The following is a 27,600-nucleotide window of genomic DNA, read 5'->3' as shown; positions in this document are numbered from 1 at the left end:
GAGGGGCCTGGATGTGATTCCTGCCATGGGAGCTGGGGCAGGGAAGATCGACATGGCCATGTGGAGTGTGCCTAGCCCCTTCCTGGGGGCAGGAGGTGAAGGAGGCCCGGGAGAGCCGCTTCCTCCGGAAGCTGCCCCCACCCTGGGCCTGAGGCCGCAGTGTGAGCCTGGATGCAGCTGCAGCGCCACCTGGTGGCCGCTGGTCTCACTGCACCCCGCTGGGCCTCAGGGGGCTTCTGGCTCAGCTGCATCCTTGTGTCTACCCTCCAGGGGAAGGAAGAGTTTGAGAAGACCCAGAAGGAGTTGCTGGAAAAGGGCAACATAATGCGGCAGGGGAAGGGCCAGCTGGAGCTGCAGCAGGTGAGGACACTCAGGTTCCCCAGCCTCTCCCAGCACAGGCGTCCCTAAGAATCTGTCTCCTAAGCTGAGCCTCCCAGGGCCCTCCCTGCTCAGCCCGTCCCCACTCAACTGCATGACTGTCTCCGTGTGTTCGTTGGATTTATGTTTAGGTTATTATGGTTAGGTATCTCAGCACACACAGAAAACTGTGAAGACAGAAAAGAAGCCACTCACCCTCAGGGGTGGTCACCGTGCTCTGGGGCTGGTTTCCGGTCTTGCTCCTGCCTCGGAAGGGGCCTCTGTCCGTGTTTGAGATGCTACTTTGTGAACAGTTACATCTGCTTTTATCTCAAGATGTTTCCATGGCATTAAATATTCGTCATAAGTTGTTTTTAAAGTCAACCTACGTCTATTATGGTTGAATGTTTACGTTGTACCCAGTTTTTCTTATTGTAAATAATACTACTGTGTTTATCTGAGGACATTGGATTTTCTTCATATTTTGGCTTGTTTCCATAGAGTAGGAGAGGGATTTTTTTTTTAATTATTTATTTACTTATTTTTGGCTGCATTGGGTCTTTGTTGCTGTGCACGGGCTCTCTTTAGTTGCGGCGAGCGGGGGCTACTCTTTGTTGCGGTGTGCAGGCTTCTCATTGCGGTGGCCTCTCTTGTGGAGCACGGGCTCTAGGCGTGCGGGCTTTAGTAGTTGTGGCACGTGGGCTCAGTAGTTGTGGCTCGCGGGCTTTAGTAGTTGTGATACATGGGCTCAGTAGTTGTGGCTCGTGGGCTGTAGAGCGCAGGCTCAGTAGTTGTGGCGCACAGGCTTAGTTGCTCCGCGGCATGTGGGATCTTCCCGGACCAGGGCTCGAACCCGTGTCCCCTGCATTGGCAGGCGGATTCTTAACCACTGCGCCACCAGGGGAGTCCGGGATTTTCTTTTTTTAAGGGAGTTTTATTTTGATTATGAAGATTTAAAAAATTAAAATATAGTCTAGTACAAAATAAACACAGAAATATCACCCGGAAAGTTTTCCTCACCCCACCTTCCCTGGGCATGGGGAAGGATGGTGTAGGAGAGAGCCCACCAGGTTCACCCTGAGACCTGGGCCATGGTGTGCGTTTTTCAAAGCCACGTTTCCCCAGCTGTCAAGCGGGAAGTGTAGTTGCATCCGTCTTGGGGTCGATGTGAGAATTAAATGAGTAAACAATATGTAATGCTTAGGAGGTGCTGGGCACATAGAACATGTTCAGTAAAGGTACAGATGTTAGTAATTATATATGTATGGAATCTCCACTGACTTAGGAAATGGGCATGTGCTTTATCTTCTTTGTCTTTCTCTGGACTGTTGCAGCATTTATTTAACCAGTCCCGTGTTGGTGGACATTTAGTTTGTTCCCAGAGCTACTTTTGTAAACAAAGCTGTGCTGACTATAAATCTCTTCACATACCTGGTCAGTCACTTAGATAAATTACTAGAAGCTGGGATAAAAGGAATGTGAGTGAGAAACTAAAGATCTAGAGTTCCTAAGCGAGGGACATCAAGTACAAATAAAATACAGGAACATAAAATACCCTGACAGGGAAGTTTGTCGCTCCCTTTCTGCATCAGTGAAAAATCTGGAAACAGCCCCTGCCTGCCACCACCAAATACCTCACAGTAGAATACTGGTTGAATAAAGTGTGAGCATTCGTACAGTAGAATATTGTGTAGCTACCAAGAGTTTGTCAAAGAATGAAAAAGACCCACCGAAGGTAAAACAGAACAAAAAGAGTGTATTCTCCCGCTGGACGGGAGAGCCAAGCAAGTTTCACCAGGTAGCCTACGAGGGAAAGAAAGAGGGTTTCACGTGCTAGGAAGGGACAGTTTCATGCTGGTTTGCTAATTAAAGTAAAGCCTGAAACCTTGGTTAGACAAGTACCTGAGTCCCTGCGTCTGTGTTCATGGCTGGTCCCAACGACCCAGTCAGAACCAGCTTGTGGTGAGGACGTGTTAGTCCACACCGCTGCCGCCTAGGCAAGGCTGCTGCTGGTGGAAACTTTTACCATGTGCTTTATACGTTCTCACTGATAGGAAATGAATGACCCGTTGCTGGGTGCTAAAGGTAGGCTATAAAATATTATATATTGTGTGTTTCCGGTTTTCTAATTATAAAGGAAATGGGAATATTCCTGTTTAAAGGAAGATGTCTTTGAGGAATATTCACCGGTTTTTCCTGTGAGTATTTGTTTTCTGAAATTTGCAAATACCATGACCTTTTTGCTTTTGTTTAAAAGTCTTATTATGGGAAATATAATACATGTATAAAATTGAAGAAAATAGTCCCCCAGGTACCCACTGGAGAAAAGGAACCCCGGGTACCATTCACCCAGCCCCAGCCATTCTCAGCACCACTAATCCAGTGTATGTAGACCCCTTTCCCACCCGTGCCCACCCCCGCCGCCCGATCATTTTGAAGATGTTACATCATTTCATCTGCAAATACGTCAGTGTATATTTCTAAAAGACGATTTACCAGAGATTTAACAGATTTCTGGATGCATGGGATTCCAGTTGATAACTATCTTTCTTTCTGCTTGGTGTCTTTGAATCTTTTTACACTGCATATGTTAAGGAGAAAAAAAATTTTTTAACTTTTCATTTTGAAATATTTGTAGATTCACAGAAAGTTTGAAGGAAAGTACAAAGCAGTCCTGTGTCCCCTTCTCCCAGTTTCTCCCAGTGATCGCATCTGAAGTCACTAGATAACAGCACCCAAACCAATAGACTGACATCCCTCACCCCTGCCGCTGCTCATCTGTTCCCATTTCTAGCATTTTGTCATTTCAAAAATGTTATATAAACAGAATTATTTGAGATTGGTGGGAAAGTTATTTGGAGACTGTCCAGAAGGTAGGCAGGGATATGTGCTCGGCCAGTAGGACAGAGGTAGCCTGTTCCCCTGCCCACTGACTCTGAGCTTTGTCACTTTCCAGAAGGGCCCCCTCTCTGTCCCTTTTGCTCTGTGGCTGTGGTTTTCACTCTGTTCTCCCTCTTCCCCAGCTGAAGCAGTTTGAACGGCTGGAGCAGGAGGTGTCACGGCCCATAGACCACGACCTGGCCAACTGGATGCCAGCCCAGCCCCTGGCCCCGGGGCGGACGGGCGGCTTGGGGCCCTCGGACCGGCAACTGCTGCTCTTCTACCTGGAGCAGTGCGAGGCGAACCTGACCACGCTCACCAACGCGGTGGATGCCTTCTTCACCGCCGTGGCCACCAACCAGCCCCCCAAAATCTTCGTGGCACACAGCAAGTTTGTCATCCTCAGCGCCCACAAGCTGGTATTCATCGGGGACACACTGTCACGGCAGGCGAAGGCGGCCGACGTCCGCAGCCAGGTGACCCACTACAGCAACCTGCTGTGTGACCTCCTGCGCGGCATCGTGGCCACCACCAAGGCCGCTGCCCTCCAGTACCCGTCGCCTGCCGCCGCCCAGGACATGGTGGACAGGGTCAAGGAGCTGGGCCACAGCACCCAGCAGTTCCGCCGGGTCCTGGGCCAGCTGGCAGCTGCCTGAGAGCCGTCAGCCAGAGGGACGGAGGGCAGGGGAGGAGGGTGGCGATGGGCCCCAGAGAGCCACCGTGCCACGGGCGTGGGGACAGGCGACCCCAGCTCCATCCGGGCCTGGTGCCCCAGACTGTACAGGAATTTGTGTATATTTATGGCGGGGCAGGAATGTGGGACGGTGCCTCCTCAAAGGAGCCCGAGCAGAGCTGGGCCCCGGAGCCCAGGCCAGGAGTGGCTGGCCGTCTTTCCTGAGCGTGCTGAGGGCCCAGGAGGGCCCAACATTCGGGGCCGGGCTGGGGGCTCGCAGACCGCTTGACCCACGTAGCCTCAGGTGACCCCTCGGGCTGACCAGCCCCATGAGGGTGCCGTGTCCCCCTGGCAGGGCAAGCTTGGCTGTGGTGTATTCTCTCTGCACCAGGAGAAAACCCTAAAAAACTATTTTTCATCATTGATTTTCCAATCATTTGACTAATAGTCTACATTTAAATAAAATTTAAAAAATGAAAAGCATTCTCCTGAGGTGTGAGAGGCAAGAGGACCTGTGAGTGGGAGGGCAGGTGTTTGCCACTCTGGATGCCACAGGTGGAGTCACGGGTTGAAGAGATCTGTGGTGAGGCTGTGGGCAGCGCCTCGGGAGGGTGAGGAGAAGGTGGGTCCCTTCAGAAGAAAACGAAGGCTTGGGGAAGCGGGGCTGGGCCAGGAGCTGAGGTGGGGGAGCCTGGGCAGCTGGAGGGAGGCTGAAGAGCAGCCGTCAGAATCCAGGGCTTGAGGCCAGAAAGGCTCAGCGTGAGCGCAGTGGCCAAGGGCGCAGCCGCTGCTGAGGTTTGATGAAAATCCAGCATGGTCCCTGGGCAGGCGGCCGAGGCGAAGGCAGATGCAGGGTGATGTGCGGGTGGGAGCAGCTCCAGGAGCTGCTCCAGGGCCCCTGCATCCCAAGGCAGAGAGCGCGCCGCTAGGGGCACCGCTGGGAGATACACTATTCCACGGAGAGAAACTTGCTTTCACAGGCCTTATCCAGAACTTAGCTCTTAGAAAGCAGCTCTTAACTTCAGCTTGTGGAACTTCTCCACAAGTGTCTCCTTTGAATTACACATGGACTTGGACTCCCAGTTGGGAGGTAGGAGACAAGAGGGTCCCTCACCCTGGGTCAGGGGCCCCCTTCCCGGAAGTCTGGGGTATGTCTGGCAGCCCAAGTAAGGTGAGAGCTCTGGGGACCAGTGGTCCTGCTCCCAGCTCTCGCCATTCTGCGTGTGAACTTGAGTCTCATTTCCCCCGTCTCTGTGAAGAAGGGAGTAGGGCTGGGTATCTGCCAGCTCTCTCAGCTCTGAGCTCCAGAGGGGACCTCAGTGAAGGCAGCCATCCTCCCGCCCCGGCGAAGGCACAGACGTGAAGATGCAAGCAGTTTTATTTGGGTTTTACACACATGGGGGCTGGGGCACGGCAGAGGCTCAGTTGGCCTCTAGAACTCCGAGAACCCAGGGAATAAACTTTGTGACCCGGGTGTACACGCCTGGTGAGAACGGGCCACACCGGCCGCTGCCCCAGGACACGATGCCCACCAGGGTCCAGGCTCCATCCTTCTGGCAGACCAGGGGGCCACCAGAGTCACCCTGTAGGAGGAGATAGGACTTGTGTTCAAGCCTGAAAGGGAGTACCAGGGCCCTGGTGTGCCCGGACCTGGCAAGTCCAGGGGGTGCAGACAAAGCACAAGTGGGGACCCAGTGGTTGTGCACAAGAGACTCAGATCTGCTCAAATGGCAGCCCCAGCTCGGCCACCTACTCCTGGAGGGCCTGGGGCAGGTGGCTTATCCTCTCAGCCTCCCCATCATCTGTAAAATAGGCTGAAGTGTCCAGCTCGTTGACTGGGTTGGTGTGAGATTAAATACCCCTGGGAAGCCCCACACCACACCTGGCCAGAGCCGGCCCTCACCAGGGGCATCTGATAGGACTGGTCCAGCCCTTCACTGGGGCACTGGGCAGGGCATGAAGTTAAGACAGGTCATGGCAGAGAGGAGTGGGCCTCCTGGCCTGGCCAGGGGAGGCACGGTCAGTGAGGGCGGGCAGGGTGGCGGAGCCAGGCCGTACCATGCAGGAGGAGATGCCGCTGGCGCCCGCACAGATCATCATGTCAGTGACCTTGCTGCCCCAGTACTTCCTGCAGTCGGCGTTGGACACGATGGGCAGGGTCGCCTGCTGCAGCTTGTCGGGGGTCTCGAGAGCTGCAAGGACAGAGGGCATGGGGTCAGGGCCCCTCATCCCACCAGCCCGCCCCTGGGGAGAAGAGACGAGGGGCCGCCTGAGCCCTGCCCTCCCCCTGCACGGTGCTCATCTTCCTCCGTCAGGATGATCGTGGACACCGAGCTTCGAGCCTTCCCTGACACCTTCAAAGAGTCTGGGACGCGGCTCCTCTGCGATTCCACACCAGGCAGCGGGGACTGTGCTTCCAGCAGTTGTTGCAACAAGTCCTGCCTCGGAGCCCCGTGTGCTCTGGGCCCTGCCGGCCCCTGCGTGTGGGTGGAGGGGCCGGCCTTCCTCCCCAGGGAAGGGGATGGACATCCTTCTGACTGGGGACACTGGAGGGGACCCCCGAGGAAGCACTTCCCTCCTGCTGCCCTTTCCCGGCTGCTTCTGTCCTGTTACGGGACCAGCCGGTGGGCCGTGGCCGGGGCAGAAGAACTCAGGACGCCGAGGAAGAACCTGCGGGGGGGGGGCACCTGGACGCTCAGGCCCGAACCCGACCAGGACATTGGACTCCGGGCCCAGACTTCAGGGCCGCTGGACGCACCCGCCCTCCTCAGTCTGGAGGGAAATCCGGGCTGTCCATCTCCTTGCAGGTTAGAGGGGGCGAGACTTGCTGGTACTTAGGTGTTTCTTCAGAAACTGTTTACGTATATATTATTAACCCTCATTTTTATTCATGTTTGGTAGGGTTTTCATTAAGAGGGTTTTAAGTAAAGAAATGGAAGATTTATTGACTGTTGCAATTTATGATTGTGTTTTGAATTTAGACCAAAAAACAGAATGAGTCTCACTCCTGAAAAGTCCTCAGGGCACTCACCGTTGTACCGGGTCTTGCCCCAGCCCGTGGTGGCGCACAGGGAGCCCGCAGGGAAGCTGGCGTTGGCGCTGGGCAGGCACACGGCGGACACGGTCCCAGAGAGGCTCGCGGGCGTGGCCAGCTTCAGCAGGGCGATGTCGTTTCGGACCGTGCGCAGGTCCCACAGGGGGTGTTCAAAGACCTGTGTGGAAAGGGTGGGGGCTGGGTGGGCCGCAGAGGGAGGACTTGGGAGATTTTAGGGGCACACAGACCTGCACACTGGGAGGGGCCGGCAGTGCTGAAGGGGCAGAGTGTTGAGAAGGGAACCCAGATGAGGCTGAACAGACCAAATCCCTGGGGTGCTGGGGAGATGGCATGTGACATATTTTGCGTTTTTCTACAATGAGCAAAACTTATAATCAGAAACAACCTTCAGTGTTTGTAAAGGAGCTTTATTATTTGGGAAAGAGAAGAAAGCTCAGACTGGAGCAGTGCCAGTGGGGTGAGGCCTGAGCCGCCGGCCGGGGTCATCTGCCCCCTCTCCCCCTGCCCTCCTGCTCCTCTGCGCCCCAGGGGCCCACCCTCCTGGCTGCCCGCCCGGCCGTCTGTACCTCAGCGACCCTCAGCACCTGGACTGCCTCCTCCTCGGAGCCGTGATCAGACACCCCGGCCACCACGAGGTGACTCTTCCTGGAGAGAAAGGAGGTGGCAGACGGAGCTCAGGCTCACGGCCACCTCCTCAGAGGAGCGCCCGGAGAGCGTGCCAGGCAGGGTGAGCCCCGGCTGGGCTACTGAATCGCGTGGTGACCTTGGGGCCTCAGTTTCCCCATCTGTACAGTGAAGGCAGAGACCCAGACCAGCTGTCTTGGACCAAGCTGGGGTCTGGGGAGGTGGGGCGCTAGGGCTGGGGTCTTCTGCAGCCTGGGGACAGAGCAGCTTCTGCCAGACTCTTTCCCACTCGCTGGCAGCGCCCGGTCGGGGTTAGGAGCGAGTGAAGGTGGTCTCTTCAGGCAGGTGAAGTGGGGGCCCCTCCTGCCCCAGCCCAGGCCTCACCTGACCCTGCAGTGGGCGGCGGTGACCACCCAGCCCTCGCTGATGAGGGAGCCTCCGCAGAAGTGGAAGCCGGAGCTGGTCTGCGGAGACGGGGGGAGGGGGAGTCAACCTTGCCTCTCCTGCCTGACCCCTCCCTGTCTAACCTGCCCCTCCTCAGCCTCCCCCTCACCTGCAGGGACACCTGCCAGGGCCAGGAGCCGGGGACAGCGTCCTCCCCGTTGACGATCCTGGACAGGCCGCTCAGCACAGGGTCGATGGTGGGGACCCCGCAGCCTGAGGGGCAAGGACAGTGCGGCTGGTCAGTGGGTGGTGCCCCAAGGGGGTCAGGGGAAGACTCAGCACTTCCAGGTCTCTGTGGCACCCTGGCACCCAGAGTTTTGTCCGCTGCAAGGAATTCAGCCCCCCACCGGTCCAGCTGACAGCTGCCCTTAGAAGGTGCCCTTGTGGACGGTCCCCGAGGCTGAGGGTATCTGGAGTTGGGGCCCAGGCTTCCCGGCCTGCTGTGTGCCCTGAGGGGAGTGTCCAACCCACTCTGAGCCCAGGATTCTGTCCTGAGGGCTGGGATGTCCTGCTTGAGTCCTGGGGGCTCTCATGGCCTCTGAGTCTGCAGGGGGAGCAGGTTTGGGTGGGGTTGTTACCCCAGTTGGGGTGGCACACACGCAGGAGGCTGTCCAGATCCGGAGGGTGGAGGTGCAGGGCAAGGTGGGTGGACCTGGGGGACATTCTCGAGGCAGCATTCACACAGCCTGGTGGCACATTTGGAGGGTGGAGGAGCCCAGACCACCCCAGCTTCTGAGTGGATGGAGGAGACCAAATTAGGCAGGGCCCAAGGGACCTCCAGGCAGTGGAGGGGGCTCCAGGAGTGCCCAGTGGAGGAGTGGGGAGCTGGGCAGAGCAGCCCAAGGAGGCTCAGGGGGCAGCTGGAGGGGCAGGTGGCAGGGGTAGTTAGAGGTACGAGGACTAGGGCCCTCCTGTTCCCTGCCTCTGGGTGGGGGGTCAGGGGGTGGGCGAGGCTCGGCCTGGGGCTGCCAGGCCTGCCTGAGCCTTGCACTTACCGAAGCTGCTGCCAAAGAGGAAGAAGCCAAGGACAACCCAGAGAAGGGCCATGGTATGTGACTCAGCAGGTGAGATGGGGTCTGCCCGAGGGACCGCCCAATATATTCCCTCAACCCACCAATCTTAGCCTGCCTCGCCATCCCCTCCTTATCATGAGACCTTGGGCTGAGAAGCACCTGGCTCCAACGTGGGCCTGAGCCCTTGGGGGCCACTCCTGGGAAGGTTTCCTGGAATCACAGGTGTGTGGGCAGGCCCTGGGCACACTGAGCCGGGGGTGGATGGTGAGGACCCCGAAGTTGGAGGTGGGAGCATGAGGTGAGAGGTGGGGGCCAAGGTTCCCCTTTATCTGCCTGTGCCCTTCCTGGCCACTCTTGGGAGGTGGACTAAGGAGGGGCCCTCCCGGACACCTGGTTCAGTGAAGGTCCAAATTCAGGAGCAGAGTGAACTCTCAGAAGCCCCAAAACAGGTCACAGACACCATCAGCATATCTTCCACTGGTTTATTGAGGCTTTGTGGAAGCAAAGGTCAGCAGGGAGGCCAGGGTGAAACCTGGTCGTCAGTTGGCTGCCAGGATCTGCTGCACCCAGGGGATGAGTGCAGTGACGCGGGCATACACGCCGGGGCTGGAGGTGGAGCAGGTGCCGCTGCCCCAGGACACAATGCCCACCAGAGTCCAGGCTCCATTCTTCCGGCAGACCAGGGGGCCACCAGAGTCGCCCTGCAGGACAGGGAGGAGGGGGCTTGGATCTGGCAGCCCAGGTGGCCTGGCCCAGAGGCCCCTGAACGTTGTTCCGAGCCCAGTCCCAGGCCCGATAGCCAGTAGAAGCTCAAAACATGCATATGAGAAGGATTATGAAAGAAACTTCAGCAGCTCCTGTGGTTTGTGCCCCTGGAAGTCTGGGCCACCCCCTGGGGTGGGGTCCTATAACAGAGGCTCAATGGAGCAGGTTTGATTGATAGGAGGAAAGCATGGGTGGTGCTGGCCGTGGGGCTACTGTGAGGGAGGAAGGGCTGCCAGACCCCTTCTGGAGCCCTTCTGGGCCACCATGCTCTGCTCCCCAGGCTGTGCACTGCACAATTCCAGGAGGTGCCATTACTCAGACTTTGCTATTAGTGGAATCTTGCAATATGGCAGCTCTGAGAACAGAGCCCCTTGCTCTGGCACCTCTCTGCTGAGGTCGCTGATGACCCTCCAGGAGCCCTATCTTCCCAACCACTCAGGCAGGAACGCCCAGGGAGAGAGTGGCAGGCCCTAGAAAGAGGTCTGCCTGCTACTTCCATTTCCTCTCTCTTTGCCCAAGCCCTTGGCCTGGGCTTTAGCCTCAACCCACCCCAGGCTGGGAGGGAAGGGAGCCTGGGAGGCCATACCATGCAGGAGGAGACGCCGCTGGCGCCGGCGCAGACCATGCTGTTGGTGATCTTGCTGCCCCAGTATTTCTTGCAGTTGGTGTTGGACAGGAGGGGCAGAGTCGCCTGCTGCAGCCTGTCGGGGGTGTTGGCATCTGGAAGGGCAGGGTGGGGGGTTAGTGACTGCTGCCCCCACCTCCCACCTGGCCAGCCAGTGGTCTCTCATCACTCACTGGTGTGTTTGGTCAGGCCCCAGCCGGTCGTGGCGCACAGCATCCCGGCGGGGAAGTTATCGTTAGCTCTGGGCAGGCACACGGCGGACACGGTCTTGGAGAAGCGCGCAGGCGTGGCCAGCTTCAGCAGGGTGATGTCGTTGTTGTTGCTGAACGTGTTGTACCTGGGGTTCTTGAAAACCTGTGGGGCAGGGCCAGACAGCTGCCTTTGGGGTCTGGGAAGAAGCCGACCGGGGCAGAACCTGGCGCCAGGCTACCCCTCACGGCCTCAGTGCTCCTCCGTGGACAATGGCCTGTTCAACTCGGCAGCTCCTTCCATGGCCCCAGGAGCCCGAGGCCCAGGCCCAGGGTGTAGACCTTCCCCTCATGGAGCCTCGCACACCCTGCTTTCTGCTTTGCCCCATCATGATGGGGTACTGGGGTGACCGGGAGGAGCTGGGGCCCTGGGGGTTAGCCTGGGATGTACACTCCCGAGGGCCCACCCTGCCTGGGGTCACACCTGGACCCCGGGGGCTGCCATACCTTGGCAATCTTCAACACCTGGATGTCCTCGGCGTCTGAGCCCTGGTCAAACTCCCCGGCCACGACCAGATGGGAGGTTCTGGAGAAGGCCAGAGAAAGGAGTGGTTCCTGCCGTGACGGGGGCATTTGGGGTGCAGGGTGCTTATGTGTGTGAGTGCACGCGTGTGCAGGCATAATGCGCATGCGTGTCTTTGTGTGTCTGCACACACGGCTGTGGTGTCGATCAGAGATGGAAGCTCAGAATCTCAACTGGGCCTACAGCCCGCCATGTGTTTTCCCAGGGACCCCTAGGACACTGGAAGGACCTGGGTTTGCTACACATTTCCAAATAAGAAACTGGGAAATGAAGGCGTTAAAGGGCAAGTCCTCAGTGCTGGAGGAAACCACCCCAAGGGGTTTCTTGGGGACCCCGGGCTCTCACCTGACCCCGCAATGGGCGGCGGTGGCCACCCAGTCCTCGCTGATGAGGGAGCCCCCGCAGAAGTGGAAGCCGGTGCTGTCCTGGAGGAAGATGGGGAGGGTCAGCCCCGCCCGGACACCAGCAAAACCAATCCGGGCAGCAGCCCCCAGCTGGGCTAATACCCCAGTGCATCCCCCTACTCGTGTGCAGAATCCCCCCTCACCTGCAGGGACACCTGCCAGGGCCAGGAGCCGGGGACAGCGTCCTCCCCATTGACGATCTTGGACAGGCCGCTCAGCACAGGGTCGATGGCAGGGACCCCGCAGCCTGAGGGTGGAAGTATGGAGTGAGGGAGGGGTGGAGGCCAAGGTACCACCCAGGACTCACCGCCCCAGGAATACTCCAGGGACAATTTAGGCTGACATGTGCTCCAGCCCAGACAAGCCCCACAGGCTGAGCTTGAGGTGGTGGCAGGGCCAAAGCCTGGGCTGGGAGGCCCTATCACTGCCTACCTTAACCACTCTGAGTCTCAATTTTCCCACCAGCAAAATGGGGATCTTACAGTTGCTAACCTCACAGAGTTGGTATAATAAGGATGAAAGATGCTTTGCCTTAGCAGACAAAGCAGGCAAAGCAGGAACTCGCTCAGTTCCTGGCACACAGTGAACAAAAGTTTAAAAGTTTAAGAGGGCTGGTTCAAGGGCATGCAAGGGCTGATGGGGGCCAAGCCACACTTGCTCATCATCTGAGCCTGCTTGGGAGCTAACCATTCACAGAGCCTTCTGTCCCTCTGGCATTGCTCCCCCTCCTTGCACATGATGCGAGGCCCCAGGAAGGTCTACCTCCACCCCGGGGGCCCCACGCTGGCTGGTCTGGTCCAGTCCTCCCAGCATCCTCATTGTAGAGATGGAGCTGGTGAGGCTCAGAGAGGGCGAAAGACTCGCTCAGGCTCACACCACCACGCACAACTGAACTGGGAGCAGGGACCCCGCTGCTCCTTGCGGGCCTTGGCGTTGGTGGGGCCAGCACCCCTTCCAGCAGTTGGTGGAAGGGTAGACAGCCTTCCCGGCCTCTGCCTGCCCTGGTGCTCACCAAAGGCCGTGCCCAGGAGGGCGCAGCAGGAGAGAAGCCAGAGGAAGGTCATGGTGCCGCAGTCAGGGAGGTGTAGGACGCCTGCCTGGAGGGCTCCCCATTATATCCTTGTGCACCAGGCTGTTATCTGAAGACCTTGAGGTGATAATCCCTTTCCTGGGCATGTGTCCCAGTGGGCAGGATATGCCAGAGCAGGGCTGGCATCAGGGCCTGGGATGGCAGCAGCTGGGGCCAGGATCTAGGGCAAAGTTGGTGCCAAACAAGGAGGCCCTCCACCCACAGCTAAGGGGAAGGGGACATTCAGGTTTCCTCCTCCAGGCCCTACCTCTAGAGGGGCCCTGCGGGCAGCAGCCAGGCCTGGGCCGGATTTGAGCCCCAGCCAAGTCTCTCATGGTCTGGAGGACCTTGGACAAGTAATTTAGTTGGTCTGCAGTTGTTCAAAACCCCATGGGCAGTGTGGTCAAGTAGGGGGAGGGGCAGGGACCAAAGCATGGTGAGGGCACAGGTGACCAGTGGGCTGAGGATGCTCCCCTAGTCTTAGGATGGCCAAGAAGGCTCAATGGCTCAGTTCAGTAACAGTGGCAGTCACGTGGGCTGGTTCAGAGGGCAAGCCGCCCACTGCCCGTTCACGTGGAGCCAGGCCCCTCCACCCAGGCATCCTGCCCTTGGAATTGAGTACATGGCATTCAGGTGCAGGACTGGGCCCAGGGCCAGCCAGGGGGCCTCTGCTATCATCCCAGCAAGAGCTTCTGGAGGCTACACCAGGCGGGAAAGCAGGGGGCAAGGAGGCCTGTTTCGGGTGGGCAGCAGGGCCCTTTCCCAGCAACTGGGAAACTGGGGAGGGAGAAATTTGAAGGTGAGACTGCCAGGCACAGGGCAAGTACCCCAAAACACATAGGTAAAACGATATCTTATGGCTATTTTCAGCACAAAACGATATCTTATGGCTATTTTCAGCTATTAACAGGTTTCAGCACAAAACAGCTGTGGGGCCTTGGGCAATTTACCCTCTCTGATCCCATTTCTAAATATGTAAAATGGGGATCCTTCGAGCAAGGGTCCCGCTTTATGAAAGGGCACAGTCCACACTGGGTGTGCTGGGACCAGACCTAACACAAAAATCCACGCTGGTCGGACCCGGTACTTCTCCTTCTTGACTTGCCTGTGGGGTCCCTTTGTGCGTCCTAGAAGACTGCCAATGACAGGGGGGGATGGCCACAGTGCACTAGGTGGGAAAGCAGGCCACGAAACAGGATGCAGAGTGTGGCCCCATCTGTATGAAACCCACCACTTGTGCAATTCCATCCATCCTATCAACCAGCGCTTGCCAGGCCCCTGCTGGAACAGAACAAACAAAAGAAAGAAACACAAATTCCTGCCTTACAAGCTTAGGTGGGAAAGGGGTAGGGAGTTTATGGAAAAGAGTTAAAAAAAAAAAAAAAGTAAAATATACATTACTACCAGCTAAGGAGTTATCATTATCATTGTTATTATTATTATTATTATTAATACCGAGGCAGGAGGGCCTCACTCCGAAGGGGACATTAAGTTGCGACCTAAGAGTTTGCCAAGCTATCTGGGTGGAGACGGTGTCCAGGGAGAGGGAACAGGGAGGGCAAAGGCCTGGTGGAGGGAGCCTGGGTGGCACCAAGAGCCGAGAGGACACGAGGCAGGGCGGAGAGGCCAAGGGGCCGACAGAGTAAGGCCCTGGTGAAGGTACAGGGCTGTCCCGAGTGGCTGCCAAGATGCGAGGTGGCAGCCGCCGGGCCTGAGTGGGGGAGGGGCGTGGCCGGTGAGGGAGGGCACGCGGCGGCTCGAACCCACCCGTGGCTGTGGCCTTGGGAGCCGACAGCTGGCCCGGGTCCTGCCCGCCCAGCGCCCCCTGCTCACGGTTGCCAGCGACCTGGGAACTCGCGCAGCTGCGGGTGGGGGCGGGGAAGGCGGCCCCCGCAGGTGCTCGACTCCTGCTGGGGGCGGGGCCAAAGCTGGCTGCCGCCGGGCGCGCGGACCTCCACCCGCCCCGCCCCCTCGCCTGGCGTATCGACCCGAGGGACTGCGCACTCCGCAGACCCCCGGCCCCGAGGGAAAACGCTTAAGCGCAGAGTGTTAGGTGCCCCCCATTCTCCAAAACGCCGGGCCCTGAACTTCCTGCCTCTAGGCCTTTGCGCGCTCTGTTCCCTCCCTTTAGCGGGCCCACCGCCCTTCCGGCCCCGGCCCTGGCCGTGAGCGCCTCCTTGTAGGCAGCAGTTCAGCCTTGACTATGACTGGCCAGCGGCAAAGCAGGCGTCAATCAGAGGCCATGGATGAGTCGATGGATCTCTGGACCCAGAAGTTGTTTAGCCAATCAGGTTTACAGTAAAGAACATTTTCCTGGGTTCACTTTGTCGCTGATACTTGTCTCTCCCATCCTCGGGTTTGGAACCCTGCCTCATCTCTAGAATCCTGGAGCCCAGCCCTCTCTGCTCATGCAAACTCCCAGGGAGAAGGTACAGCCTTGTTCGCGGGAGGTCTGCCACGTCAGAAAACCTTCACTCTGCACCTGTTACCTCGTTGCAGGTATGTGGCGTCTAGTGTGTTTAATGGGCAGTGCTGAAAGCAGCCCACGAACAGGTGTAGCTCAAAGAAAGTCACTCAGGAGATGACCCAATGCACGGGGACCCTCATGGGGGCGGCTCTCTCCCAGGCAGCCTGGGTTTGGGAAAGAGCTTTGCTGGGGACAGGGGGCCCTAATCCAATCCCTGCCCAGCCACCTCCTGGGATTTGGCCTTGGGGGTGGTGTTGTGTCAGGGTTCCAGGTCCTGACTGGGCGGTGGGACAGTGCGCATGCGTCCCTCCAGGACCCGCATCTCTGAGACTGTGCCATCTTCCTTGAGGCAGGAACTCAGAAGTCAGTTTTCTTAGATGAAGGAGCTACTCCTCTTGAAGTCGTGCCACTGAGGGGGTCAAATCCCAACCCTCTGTTTTACTAAAAATAAGATATATTGAAGTATAATTTACACATGGTGAAATGCACAGATCTTAAGTGAAGAGACGGATACATTTTGACATATACATACCATAGTGTAACAAACGCCACAACCCAGATATAAAATATTATCAACCCCACCATACAGTATGCTGTCTTTGTGTCTGGATTCTTTCACTCCACCAAATGGTTTTGCGATTCACTTGTGTTCCTGTGTGTATCAGCAGTGTGTTCCTTCTTATTGCTGAGTGGTGTTTCACTTCATAAGCACACCACACTTTATGCCCCCATTCTCCGGCTAGGACATTTGGGCTGTTATCCCTCCCCCACCCCACTCCCTTTTTGCTCCTTGTAATGAACTGATTCTCAGCCCTAAACATAGGCAGGCAAGAAATGTAGGTTTCTTTATTTTTCTATTAGAGAATGAAATTTGAATTTCGATCCTTTATTCTGCCAGGAGTCTCACTGGAGAGTCTAACAAAGAGACTGTTTCTAAAGGTGTGGCCAGGGCTTAGGGAAACCGTAAGGAGGTGCAGGTCAGCTTAGGGCTAGGGTCAGTGGGCCTGGAAACGCAAGAGTGGTTGCCCGGCCCCTGGGGAGGGCGATATGCAAGGGGGAGGCCGCCAACAGGAGCTTGGCCTTTGTGGAAATCAGTGAAGACCACCCAAATGAGAACGAGTAGAGGCTGTTTATTCAGAGCTTGCTATAGCCTGGGAGTCAGGCAGCATCACTTGCAGCATCGCTTTTCCATTCCCACCAGTAATGTATGAGGATTCCAGTTTCTCCACAACCTTGCCAAAACTTATTTTCCATTTAAAAAATTATAGGTGTGAAGGGATATCTCACTGTTTTTTTTTCAATTTTCAAAATTGTGCTAAAATACATAATATATAAAATTTACCATCTTAATCATTAATCATTTTTAAGTGGACAGCTCGGAATGTACTAAGTGCATTCATATTGTTGTGCAACCATCACCGCCATCCATCTCCAGAGCTCTTTTTTTTTTTTTTTTTTTAAAGTTATACAATTTTTATTTATTTATTTACTTATTTATGGCGGTGTTGGGTCTTCGTTTCTGTGTGAGGGCTTTCTCTAATTGCGGCAAGTGGGGGCCACTCTTCATCGCGGTGCGCGGGCCTCTCACTATCGCGGCCTCTCTTATTGCAGAGCACAGGCTCCAGACGCGCACGCTCAGTAGTTGTGGCTCACGGGCCTAGTTGCTCCGCGGCATGTGGGATCCTCCCAGACCAGGGCGCGAACCCGTGTCCCCTGCACCGGCAGGCAGACTCTCAACCACTGCGCCACCAGGGAAGCCCCAGAGCTCTTTTTTAATTGAAGTGCAGTTGATGTACAATATTGTATGTTACAGGTGTACAATATAGTGATTCACAATTTTTAAAGGTTATACTCCATTTATAGTTATTGTAAAATATTGGTTGTATTTCTCATGTTGTACAATGTGTCCTTGTAGCTTTTTTGTTTTTTCTTCCCCACCCCGCCGCCCACCATGGCATGGGGGGAGGGTCTTAGTTCCCCGACCAAGGATTGAACCTGTGCCCCCTGCAGTGGGAGCAAGGAGTCTTAACCACCAGACCACCAGGGAAATCCCCCAAGGAACTTATTTTATACATAATAGTTTGTACCTCTTAATCCTCTACCCCTATATTGCCCCTCCCCCCAGAACTCTTCTCATCTTGCAAAACTGAAACTCTATATCCATTAATCTATAACTCTCCTACCCCCAGCCCCAGGCAACTAGCGTTGAATTGACTATCCTCAGTACCTGGTATAAGTGGGACCATACAGTATTTGTCTTTTTGTGATTAGCTTATTTCACTTGGCATAATGTTCTCCAGGTTCATCCATGATGTAGCATATGTCAGAATTTTCTTCCTTTTTGGGTCTGAATAATACTCCATTGTTTATATATATACCACATTTGGTTTATTCATTCATTGATCAATGGATACTTGGGTTGTTTCCTCATTTTAGCTACTGTAAATAATACTGCTATAAATATGGGTGTACAAATATCTTTTTTTAATATTTATTTATTTTTTTAAGTGAAGTAGACTTGATTTACAATGTTGTGTTAATTTTGCTGTACAGCAAAGTGACTCAGTTATACACATATGTACATTCTTTTTAAAAAATAATTAATTAATTAATTAATGTATAGCCGTGTTGGGTCTTCGTTGCTGCACACGGGCTTTCTCTAGTTGTGGCGAGCTGTGGCTGCTCTTTGTTGCGGTGCATGGGCTTCTCATTGTGGTGATTTCTCTTGTTGCAGAGCACGGGCTCTAGGCGCACGGGCTTCAGTAGTTGTGGCACGCGGGCTCAGTAGCTGTGGCTCGTGGGCTCTATAGCGCAGGCTCAGTAGTTGTGGCGCACGGGCTTAGTTGCTCCACGGCATGTGGGATCTTCCCGGACCAGGGCTCGAACCCATGCCCCCTGCACTGGCAGGCGGATTCTTAACCACTGTGCCACCAGGGAAATCCCTATACATTCTTTTTTTATATTCTTTCCATTATGGTTTATCCCAGGATATTGAATATAGTTCCCTGTGTTATACAGTAGGACCTTGTTGTTTATCCATTCTATATGTAATAGTTTGCGTTTACTAACCCCAAACTCCCACTCCATCCCTCCCCCTCCCCCTCCCCCTCCCCCTTGGCAACCACAAGTCTGTTCTCTATGTCTGTGAGTCTGCTTCTGTTTTGTAGATAGGTTCATTTGCGGCATATTTTAGATTCCACGTATAAGTGATAGCATATGGTAGTTATTTGTCTTTATCTTTCTGACTTATTTCACTTAGTATGATAATCTCTAGCTGCATCCATGTTGCTGCAAATGGCATTATTTTGTTCTTTTTTATGGCTGAGTAATATTCCATTGTGTATATGTACCACATCTTCTTTATCCATTCATCTGTCAGTGGACATTTAGGTTGTTTCCATGTCTTGGCTATTGTGAATAGTGCTGCTATAAACATAGAGGTGCATATATCGTTTTGAATTATAGTTTTGTCCGGATATATGCCCAGGAGTGGGATTGCTGGATCATATGGAAATTCTATCTTTAGTTTTCTGAGGAAACTCCATACTGTTTTTCATAGTGGCTGCACCAATTTACATTCTCACCAACAGTGTAGGAGGGTTCCCTTTTCTGTACACCCTCTCCAGCATTTGTTATTTGTAGACTTTTTAATGATGGCCTTTCTGACCAGTGTGAGGTGGTACCTCATTGTAGTTTTGACTTGCATTTCTCTAATAATTATCGATGTTGTGCATCTTTTCATATGCCTATTGGCCATGTGGATGTCTTCTTTGGAGAAATGTCTCCCCCCAGCCCCAGGCAACTAGCACTGAATTTGGCTATTCTAAGTACCTGATGTAAGTGGGATCATACAGTATTTGTTTTTTTGTGATTAGCTTATTTCACTTGGCATAATGTCCTCCAGGTTCATCCATGATGTAGTATATGTCAGAATTTTCTTTCTTTTTGGGTCTGAATAATATTCCATTGTGTGTGTGTGTGTGTGTGTTTGTGTGTGTATATATATATACCACATTTTGTTTATTCATTCTTCAGTCAATGGACACTTGGGTTGCTTCCATGTTTTAGCTACTGTAAATAGTGTTGCTATGAACATGGGGGTACAAATATCATTTTGAGACCCTGCTTTTAATTCTTTTGAATATATACCCAGAAGTGGAATTGTGGAATCATACGGTAAATCTATTTTTAATTTTTTGAGGAATTACTGTATTGTTTTCCACAGTGGCTGCACCATTTTACATTCTCATCAACAGTGCACAAGTGTTCCAATATCTCCACATCCTCTCCAATTCTTATTAATTTCTGTTTTTTTTGTTGTTTATATTAACCAAACTAATGAGTGTGAAGTGATACCTCGCTGTGGTTTTGATTTGCATTTCCCTAAAGACTGGTGATTTTGATCACTTTTTTATGTGCTCATTGGCCATCTGTGTGACTCCTCAATATTTATGATCACCGCTGATGCTGTAGGAACTTAGTGCCCCAGCCACGTGACCACCAGGGCCTGTTTCCACCTGCATTTCAGCCTCTGCCGCCTCCCATGTTAATTTGAGTAATTGTGATGCCACTGCGTGCCATGGGCCACCAGGTCTCATCTTCCCCGGCAAAGTTGTCCATGGACCACTCCAGTGTGTGAGCTAACCAATCCCAGAATCCCGTGTTCAGTGGTCCTCGGGCCACAGTTACTGTATCAGTCATGGTCGTGCCTGAGAAAAGGTGGCACGTTCAAACTGGGTTATTTGCGGAAAGTTTGAATAAAGGGAATTTTTACAAAGGTGTGGGCAGGGTTTAGGGAACCAACAAAGGATAGTGAGGTGCACAGGGTTCTAGCAACAATGGGGACACACCTAGAGCTGAAGGGACACGGCGGGAGCAGTTGTGGAACCCAGCAAGGGTGGCTGTGCAGACAGGGCCACCTGAAATGAGCCGAGCCGTCCGTGGCCTCTGCGGAGGGAGACAGCCAGCCCACGGCAGCCTCCCAGGGAGGGAGCCCAGAGAAGAAATACCCGACTTCTCTCTCCTGCCCCGTCTCCGGCTCTGACCCCAACAGGAAGCCTGAGAGCCCGGGAAGCTGTTCTGCAGTCTCGTCCCTGAGGGTCAGTCTTGCTGGAGGCCAGCAAGGTGGAGAAGGATGGAGAGTGGATCTGAAGGGGAAAACGGAAGACATCCACAACCATTCTTACAGCTATTCTGTATCACTTAAGATGCTGTTCGTAATAGAACACGTGGCTAACAGTGGCTAAACAACAGTGGTTTGCTTTTCTCACACGGCAGGCATCTGGAGGTGTGCGGTTGTAGGCTTTCGCGCAGCACCGGGCGATGGTGTGGTTCTGGTCAGGGTCTTTCTTCTCTGGTCTCAAGATGGCGGCCAAGGTGCCAAGCGCCACATCCCCTCAGGACTCAGCCAAAGTGCAGGAGGAGAAGCGCTGGGTTTCTCCTCACCTCTTTGCCTCCACGGGATTATGTTCATCAGAGCTCTCCACCCCCCCCCCCCCCCCGCCGCCCCCAGAGCTGGGGTGGGGTGACCCTCCAGGGGAACCCTCCACGAGGACAAGAAGGGGGAGATGGCTTTAGGTGAGTGGCAAAGGCTGTCCCTCCTTGTGACAGGACGGTCACCCTGCTCCCAGGGAGTACTCACCTCGTGGTCTGGTTTGAGTGAGGGAATGGGTGGGGCAAAAAGGAATCGTTCAAAGTAAAAAACACACCAGCAAATGTGCACCAATCTCTGTGGGCCAGGGAAACGCTCCCTTCCCTGTGATATACCCTCCAAGGCCATATCCCTCCTGTACTCTACTCGCCAAGAGTTTACTTTCCCAAAAGACCTCAAGAGCCAGTGACCTCAGGCTGCTTCTGTTTTCTGCTCTGGAAAAGTCCCCGAGGCAAGGAAAATACAAATGTCTTTGCTACCTGCTTGGAATGAGTGAAGGAAAAACAAAACAAAACAGCAAATGTTAATATTTACATAAATTACCTTGGCCTGGAATTCAATATGGATTCCTTATGCTCAAAGCCAGGGCTGACATCCCTGGCCTGAATCCAGTCTGTTAAAATATCAAAAAGCTTCAGACCCACTTACCAAGCAGCTGCTGGCCCCAGTCTGTTTGCCCCCTGAAATGTGGCTGTCTCCGCCCTCCCCCAGAGAACAGGGCTCAGGGCCTCCGCGGGCCAGTCAGTCCCTGCCGAAGCCACCGTTCTCCCTGGTCAGAGCTTCTGCTCACCAGTGGTTAAATAGTTTGAACATCCCCCTGCAGAGAACGCACGACTCTAAAACAAAACTAAATTTACAACTCAAAAACAAAACTAAAGTTACAACTCAGAGACAAAACTTCAAAGCTAATCAAGTCCAAATCAAGACCTGTGACACTGTCCTGCTTGCTCTGACCCACTTCTGCCTAGATGACCATGGCCCTGTGACCACAGAGCCCCGGAGGCCTTGGAAGCAGATGCAGTTCGCCCAGTCAGCACATTTTCCTTCTCCGACTGGCTCAGCGGTGAGGCCCAGGCTGGACTGTCCAGAGCAGCAGCTGTCCGGACCCTCTCCAGGTTTCTCAGACTCGCTGTGTTCTTCTCTTGTTTGTTTCGTGTCTGTGTCTCTCACTGGGGTCTTGGACCCACGAGGGCAGGGGTGCCCTGTGCTCTGTTCCTGTGGGTGCTCTGGTGTCCAGATAGGCGCTGTCCCAGGGGAGAGAAGGAACTTGTGCCCATGGTGCTGAGAAGTCTTCTGGCCTCCACTCACGGCAAATGCATGACCGGTGTATTACCTACATCTGTCCTCTTATTGTTCTGTGACAATTAAAATCGTTTTTCTGTTTTCTCCATGTGTCATTTGATGGTGTGAAATCAAAGCCCCATTTTGTATGAAACTCAAGCGTTACGCAATGACCAGTTCCTTAAGTTGAGAATTATCACAGGAGAAGAGAATTCGGTTGAGCTCAGCGGCAGATAAGGGACAGCCAGTCAGCATATTTGCCAGCCTGTGACCCACCCACGGCCACCCGTGGGGGCGATTCCTTCATGCCTACATGTGTCCTCATGCAGGCTCTGAAGCTGCTTGGTTGGGCTGGTTTCGAGGTGACCCTCTGGATGGCACAGCATCTCTGTATGATACGGCGCTTAAAAAAAAAATTTATTTATTTGCCGCGCCGCGAGGCATGTAGGATCACAGCGTGTGGGATCTTAGCTCCCCGACCAGGGATCGAACCCGTGCCCCCTGCAGTGGAAGCACGGAGTCCTAACCACTGGGCCGCCAGGGAAGTCCCATCCCGATACTGTACTTTCAGATGAGTCTCACATTGAAAACCCTCTTCGCTGAGAACGCGAGGCCCCCAGTGATGACCAGCTGGGATTCTTTGGACCCCACGGTGGGATTGCCTGTACTGAGGAGCTGGGAATCCTCCCTGGTGCACTGGGAGTGGCAGAGCCCCCGGCCCTGCATTCTGGTTGCAGAGCTGGGCTATGCAGGGCCTGAGCTCCCAGCCTGGATGCTGGCCTGGCCCGCCGTGTCCTGGGGATGCCAGGCGTTGCCAGGGTTCCTGGGTGACATTGTGCCAGGGCAGCTGCCCTTTTCCCAGGGGCCAGATGTCCCCAGCTGAGAGCCAGTACAGGCTTCGAGGGGGGCTCGGTTCCCCCCCACCGGCCCCGCTTATCGCCCGAGGTTCCTGGGTAACAGGAGGGTGGCTCTCAGGCCTCTCTGGCTGGGCTGGGCCTGTGGGATCCCAGGGGAGGTAAAAGGAGCCGCTGGGGCAGGTGCCCCACATCTCCCTGACGGCAGCAGCATGGCCTTTCTCTGGCTCCTCTCCTGCTTCGCCCTCGTGGGGGCCGCCTTCGGTGAGTGCTGGGGCTGGGAGCGCCAGCCAGGTCTGGGAGGGGGCTGAGGAGTAGTTCCCTGAGCCCCTAATGGCACCGCAGCCAGGCCCCATCAGAGGCTTGAGGGGCTCTGTCTGGAGCAACCTAGGGGCCTGGCCAAGAGGGAGATCTGAGCCCCCTTCCCTGCTCCCTTGGGCCTCACACCCCGACAGGCAATCTAGCCTGCAGGGAGGAGAGGGGTCCTTCTGGAGCTTTCTGAGCCCTCACACCCTGCACTGGAAGGGTGGAAAAGGCCAGTCTGGGCTGCACCGAGATCTGAGGCCCCAGAAGTGGCTCAAGTTGGGGAGCTGTGGGCAGAGAAGGGTGTGGTAGCAGGAGCCCTCCTACGGCCTCCACCTGGGGTTTTTATTTACCGTCCTGGGCACTTGCTAAGCATTTCATTTTCTATTAAAAAAAGAAGAAGAAATAGTGAAAAATACAAAAAATATGACATCCATGTACCTTCCATTGGGATTTAGCAAATGTTATCTTTTTCCAGATTTGCTTCAGGTATTTCTTTTTAAAACATAAAACAGATGCGGCTGAAGTCCCCTCTCCTCCTCGGAAGGTGATCCCTATTCTGAGCTCACTGTGTATCATTTCTGTGTGGGATTTTACAAATTTACTACACATTCATAAATCCATAAACACAGTATAACATTTGTAAAAACTTACATGAACTGTATTATCCGCTACATCAGGTTTATAACCTGCCTTTTCCCACCCGGGTAGTTTTAGATTTATCCCTGTTAATATGAAGACCCAGCTCGTTCACTTTAATCGCTGTAAAACACTCAGCTGTGTGAATACGTCACAGCTGATATTCTAATCTTCTTGCTATTACAAAAAAGTGGATTATGTTGATGACATATGTTTTGGTGGTAACAACCTCCAGTGAGTGGCTGGTGCCCGTCTGGGCATGCAGCAAGGCCTGCATGACCCCCGGGTGGCCTGGCTGGTCGTAAGGGCTGTACCTGCCCAACTTTCCTTACTGTGGCCAAATTGTAAAACCTGTATACAGGTGCCGAGAACTCACCTGGTCCTGACACAGCAAATGCGTCATGGACACATTAAGTACACCTGACTTTTCTCATTGTTTTGTGACAATTCAGGTCCTTTGTTTTCGGTTTCCTCAATGTGTCCTTTTACAGCGTGGAATCAAAGTCCCGTTTTATTAAATAATTAACTAAAACTTTATACAAGGAAGAGTTCCTGAAATCTCTGGGAATAGAGAATTCAGTGTAAAACATACTCGCATCGGCTCTCAGAATTCTGGGTTCCCCAGGGTCTGGGGTTATCAGATTTTAATTCCATACCCCCCAGGCCCCACCAATCTAATGGGTGAGCTTTGACTTGTGAGGTGAGATTGTTTGCTCCCCAGTTTACTGAGGAAAATGAGCATCAGGGATTCAGTGACGGGTCTGAGGCTTCACCGCAAGGAAGGGTGGGCCTAGGAGTCCAGGCAGGACAGTCCGATTACTCAGCCTGTTTTCTGCTCTTTCAGGCAGGGTGGCCCTGGGTGGGAGCAGCCCTGTTCCTCTGCATCCCTGGATGGGACACTGGGGTCAGCAGGCTGTATGTGGGGATCCTTGAGCCCACAGGTGGGAGGCACCAGGAGAAGTTTTTTGGAGGACGGGGGAGTGTGGCAGAGGGTCCTGAGTCAGCCTGGGCAGCTGAGCTACAAACCAGGGTTTCTGCAGACTGGCTCCGGGTCTCAAACCTTCTTCCCCGTCCCGTCGCCCTCCTCAGGCTGCGGGGTCCCTGCCATCGACCCTGTGCTGAGCGGCCTGTCCAGGATCGTCAATGGGGAGGACGCTGTCCCCGGCTCCTGGCCCTGGCAGGTGTCCCTGCAGGTGAGGGGGGATTCTGCGCCTGCGTGGGAGGATGCACTGGGATATCAGCCCGGCTGGGGGCTGCTGCCCGGATCGGTTTTGCTGGTGTCCGGGCGGGGCTGACCCTCCCCATCTTCCTCCAGGACAGCACCGGCTTCCACTTCTGCGGGGGATCCCTCATCAGCGAGGACTGGGTGGTCACCGCCGCCCACTGCGGGGTCAAGTGAGGCCCCGGGCTCAGGGTTCTGCTTCGGGCTCCAGTCTGGGGTGGGGGAGGGGAGTAGGGTACATCCTCAGTCCTCAACCCCCATGTGATTCCCCCAGAACCTCTGACCTGGTGGTGGCCGGGGAGTTTGACCAGGGCTCAGACGCCGAGAACATCCAGGTCCTGAAGATCGCCAAGGTACGCCCAGGCCCTGCTGGGCCAGCCCGGGATCAGCCGCGGGGCTGCAGGCAGGGGCAGGGGGACGAAGACCCTTCGGCCGCTTGAGAGACAGGAGCCAAGCGCGGATGAGGCCGGTCTCAGGAGTCTCATTCCGGGCTCCAATGGGTCTGTTTCCGCTGAATGGATCGCCAGGAAGGGAGCTGGTCTCCTTGAAACCTGCAGATCCCCGACTTAACCCAGGGCCTCACCTCGTCTTTCTGGGCCCCACCCGCAGGTTTTCAAGAACCCCAAGTTCAACATGCTCACCGTCCGTAACGACATCACCCTGCTGAAGCTGGCCACGCCCGCGCGCTTCTCCGAGACCGTGTCCCCCGTGTGCCTGCCCAGCGCCAACGATGACTTCCCCGCCGGGATGCTGTGCGTCACCACGGGCTGGGGCAAGACCCGTTACAACGGTGAGTGGGCCGTGGCCTTTCCACCCACGAGGCGTGTCCGGGGTAGGGCCTGCCTGAGCCGCAGGAGTCTCCAGGTGGGACAGGTATGGCTCTTTTTTAAATGTTTTGGTCTAAATTCCTATACAGTCATCAATATTTCCATTTCTTTATTTAAAACCCTCTTAATGAAAACCCTACCAGACATGAATAAAAATGAGGGTTAGTAATATATATGTAAACAGTTTCTGAAGAAACACCTAAGTACCAGCAAGTCTCGCCCCCTCTAACCTGCAAGGAGATGGACAGCCCGGATTTCCCTCCAGACTGAGGAGGGCGGTGCGTCCAGCGGCCCTGAAGTCTGGGCCCGGAGTCCAATGTCCTGGTTGGGTTCGGGCCTGAGCGCCCAGGTGCCCCCCCTCCGCAGGTTCTTCCTCGGCGTCCTGAGTTCTTCTGCCCCGGCCACGGCCCACCGGCTGGTCCCGTAACAGGACAGAAGCAGCCGGGAAAGGGCAGCAGGAGGGAAGTGCTCCCTCGGGGGTCCCCTCCAGTGTCCCCAGTCAGAAGGACGTCCATCCCCTTCCCTGGGGAGGAAGGCCGGCCCCTCCGCCCACACACAGTGGCCGGCAGGGCCCAGAGCACACGGGGCTCCGAGGCAGGACTTGTTGCAACAACTGCTGGAAGCACAGTCCCCGCTGCCTGGTGTGGAATCGCAGAGGAGCCGCGTCCCAGACTCTTTGAAGGTGTCAGGGAAGGCTCGAAGCTCGGTGTCCACGATCATCGTGACGGAGGAAGACGAGCACCGTGCAGGGGGAGGGCAGGGCTCAGGCGGCCCCTCGTCTCTTCTCCCCAGGGGCGGGCTGGTGGGATGAGGGGCCCTGACCCCATGCCCTCTGTCCTTGCAGCTCCCAAGACCCCCGACAAGCTGCAGCAGGCGACCCTGCCCATTCTGTCCAACGCCGACTGCAGGAAGTACTGGGGCAACAAGATCACCGACGTGATGATCTGTGCGGGCGCCAGCGGCGTCTCCTCCTGCATGGTACGGCCTGGCTCCGCCACCCTGCCCGCCCTCACTGACCGTGCCTCCCCTGGCCAGGCCAGGAGGCCCACTCCTCTCTGCCATGACCTGTCTAACTTCATGCCCTGCCCAGTGCCCCAGTGAAGGGCTGGACCAGCCCTATCAGATGCCCCTGTGAGGGCCGGCTCTGGCCAGGTGTGGTGTGGGGCTTCCCAGGGGTATTTAATCTCACACCAACCCCACGAGCTGGACACTTCAGCCTATTTTACAGATGATGGGGAGGCTGAGAGGATAAGCCAGCTGCCCCAGGCCCTCCAGGAGTAGGTGGCCGAGCTGGGGCTGCCATTTGAGCAGATCTGAGTCTCTTGTGCACAACCACTGGGTCCCCACTTGTGCTTTGTCTGCACCCCCTGGACTTGCCAGGTCCGGGCACACCAGGGCCCTGGTACTCCCTTTCAGGCTTGAACACAAGTCCTATCTCCTCCTACAGGGTGACTCTGGTGGCCCCCTGGTCTGCCAGAAGGATGGAGCCTGGACCCTGGTGGGCATCGTGTCCTGGGGCAGTGGCACCTGTTCCACATCAACTCCTGCTGTGTACGCCCGTGTTACTGCACTCATCCCCTGGGTGCAAAAGATCCTGGCCGCCAACTGAGCCCAGGGCTCCTGCCATCCCAACCCTGAGAGTCCCCAATAAAAGTATCTGTCTGCACATGTCTCCCTGTGTGGCCTGGGTGACGTGGGGCTGCAGTGGTCCCCATCACCCACCAAGGGGAGGTGTTCCTGCTCCCTTTCCAGGCTGCCAGCACCCCAGCAAACCCCCTCTCAGGAAGCTGAGTCTTTGTATCTCATCCTCCCTGCTCAGGACTCCATCCTGGAGTAGAACCCAGGGACTAATTGCTGGAGCCAGCTTGGCCCATGGAGCTTTCTGGAAGGCAGGAG

The 27,600-nt window shown here is 55.1% G+C and overlaps 4 protein-coding genes across 14 annotated transcripts in view; 2 read left to right on the top strand and 2 right to left on the bottom strand.

Moving 5' to 3' along the window:
• Positions 1 to 4,390, top strand: part of BCAR1 (BCAR1 scaffold protein, Cas family member) — a 52,688-nt gene extending 48,298 nt beyond the window's left edge. For 5 of the 7 annotated variants that reach the window (XM_082439002.1, XM_082439003.1, XM_082439004.1 and 2 more), the window contains 2 exons: positions 271 to 360; positions 3,381 to 4,390. In XM_082439002.1, coding sequence (XP_082295128.1) covers positions 271 to 360; positions 3,381 to 3,893 — 603 coding nt within the window. In that variant the 3' untranslated portion in view covers positions 3,894 to 4,390. The remainder of the gene's footprint in view (positions 1 to 270; positions 361 to 3,380) is intronic. The other 2 variants (XM_082439001.1, XM_082439000.1) reach the window with 1 other exon arrangement.
• Positions 4,391 to 4,526: 136 nt separating this feature from the next.
• LOC309649306 (chymotrypsinogen B-like) lies at positions 4,527 to 9,080 on the bottom strand (the record flags this gene model as incomplete). The annotated part of the gene is made up of 7 exons (XM_082439229.1): positions 4,527 to 5,493; positions 5,969 to 6,102; positions 6,942 to 7,122; positions 7,532 to 7,610; positions 7,974 to 8,053; positions 8,143 to 8,246; positions 9,029 to 9,080. 7 exons carry the CDS (start codon positions 9,078 to 9,080, stop codon positions 5,332 to 5,334), a joined length of 792 nt encoding a protein of 263 aa, XP_082295355.1. The 3' UTR covers positions 4,527 to 5,331.
• A 434-nt stretch (positions 9,081 to 9,514) lies between these two features.
• LOC309649289 (chymotrypsinogen 2) lies at positions 9,515 to 14,551 on the bottom strand. 2 transcript variants are annotated; one of them, XM_082439192.1, is made up of 7 exons: positions 12,624 to 13,531; positions 11,755 to 11,858; positions 11,553 to 11,632; positions 11,132 to 11,210; positions 10,610 to 10,790; positions 10,398 to 10,531; positions 9,515 to 9,747 (listed from the first exon to the last, which is right to left on the bottom strand). In XM_082439192.1, exons 1-7 carry the CDS (start codon positions 12,673 to 12,675, stop codon positions 9,586 to 9,588), a joined length of 792 nt encoding a protein of 263 aa, XP_082295318.1. In that variant the 5' UTR covers positions 12,676 to 13,531; the 3' UTR covers positions 9,515 to 9,585. The 2 variants fall into 2 exon arrangements, with proteins under 2 accessions (XP_082295318.1, XP_082295317.1); XM_082439191.1 differs by lacking the exon at positions 12,624 to 13,531 and adding an exon at positions 13,786 to 14,551 and having other exon boundaries at positions 11,553 to 11,858.
• A 37-nt stretch (positions 14,552 to 14,588) lies between these two features.
• On the top strand, positions 14,589 to 27,370 carry LOC309649295 (chymotrypsinogen B). Of its 4 annotated transcripts, none has more exons than XM_082439209.1 (7): positions 14,589 to 15,179; positions 24,745 to 24,848; positions 24,971 to 25,050; positions 25,152 to 25,230; positions 25,487 to 25,667; positions 26,549 to 26,682; positions 27,152 to 27,370. In XM_082439209.1, the coding sequence occupies exons 1-7, from the start codon at positions 15,089 to 15,091 to the stop codon at positions 27,311 to 27,313; spliced, it is 831 nt and encodes a 276-aa protein (XP_082295335.1). In that variant the 5' UTR covers positions 14,589 to 15,088; the 3' UTR covers positions 27,314 to 27,370. The 4 variants fall into 4 exon arrangements, with proteins under 4 accessions (XP_082295335.1, XP_082295336.1, XP_082295334.1 ...); XM_082439210.1 differs by lacking the exon at positions 14,589 to 15,179 and adding an exon at positions 22,847 to 22,977; XM_082439208.1 differs by lacking the exon at positions 14,589 to 15,179 and having other exon boundaries at positions 23,908 to 24,848.
• Positions 27,371 to 27,600: the final 230 nt, after the last annotated feature.

Source organism: Balaenoptera physalus (assembly GCF_965194825.1).
Source record: "Balaenoptera physalus genome assembly, chromosome: 19".
Lineage (NCBI taxonomy): Eukaryota > Metazoa > Chordata > Mammalia > Artiodactyla > Balaenopteridae > Balaenoptera > Balaenoptera physalus.
This window is presented reverse-complemented; position numbering and strand designations above follow the sequence as displayed.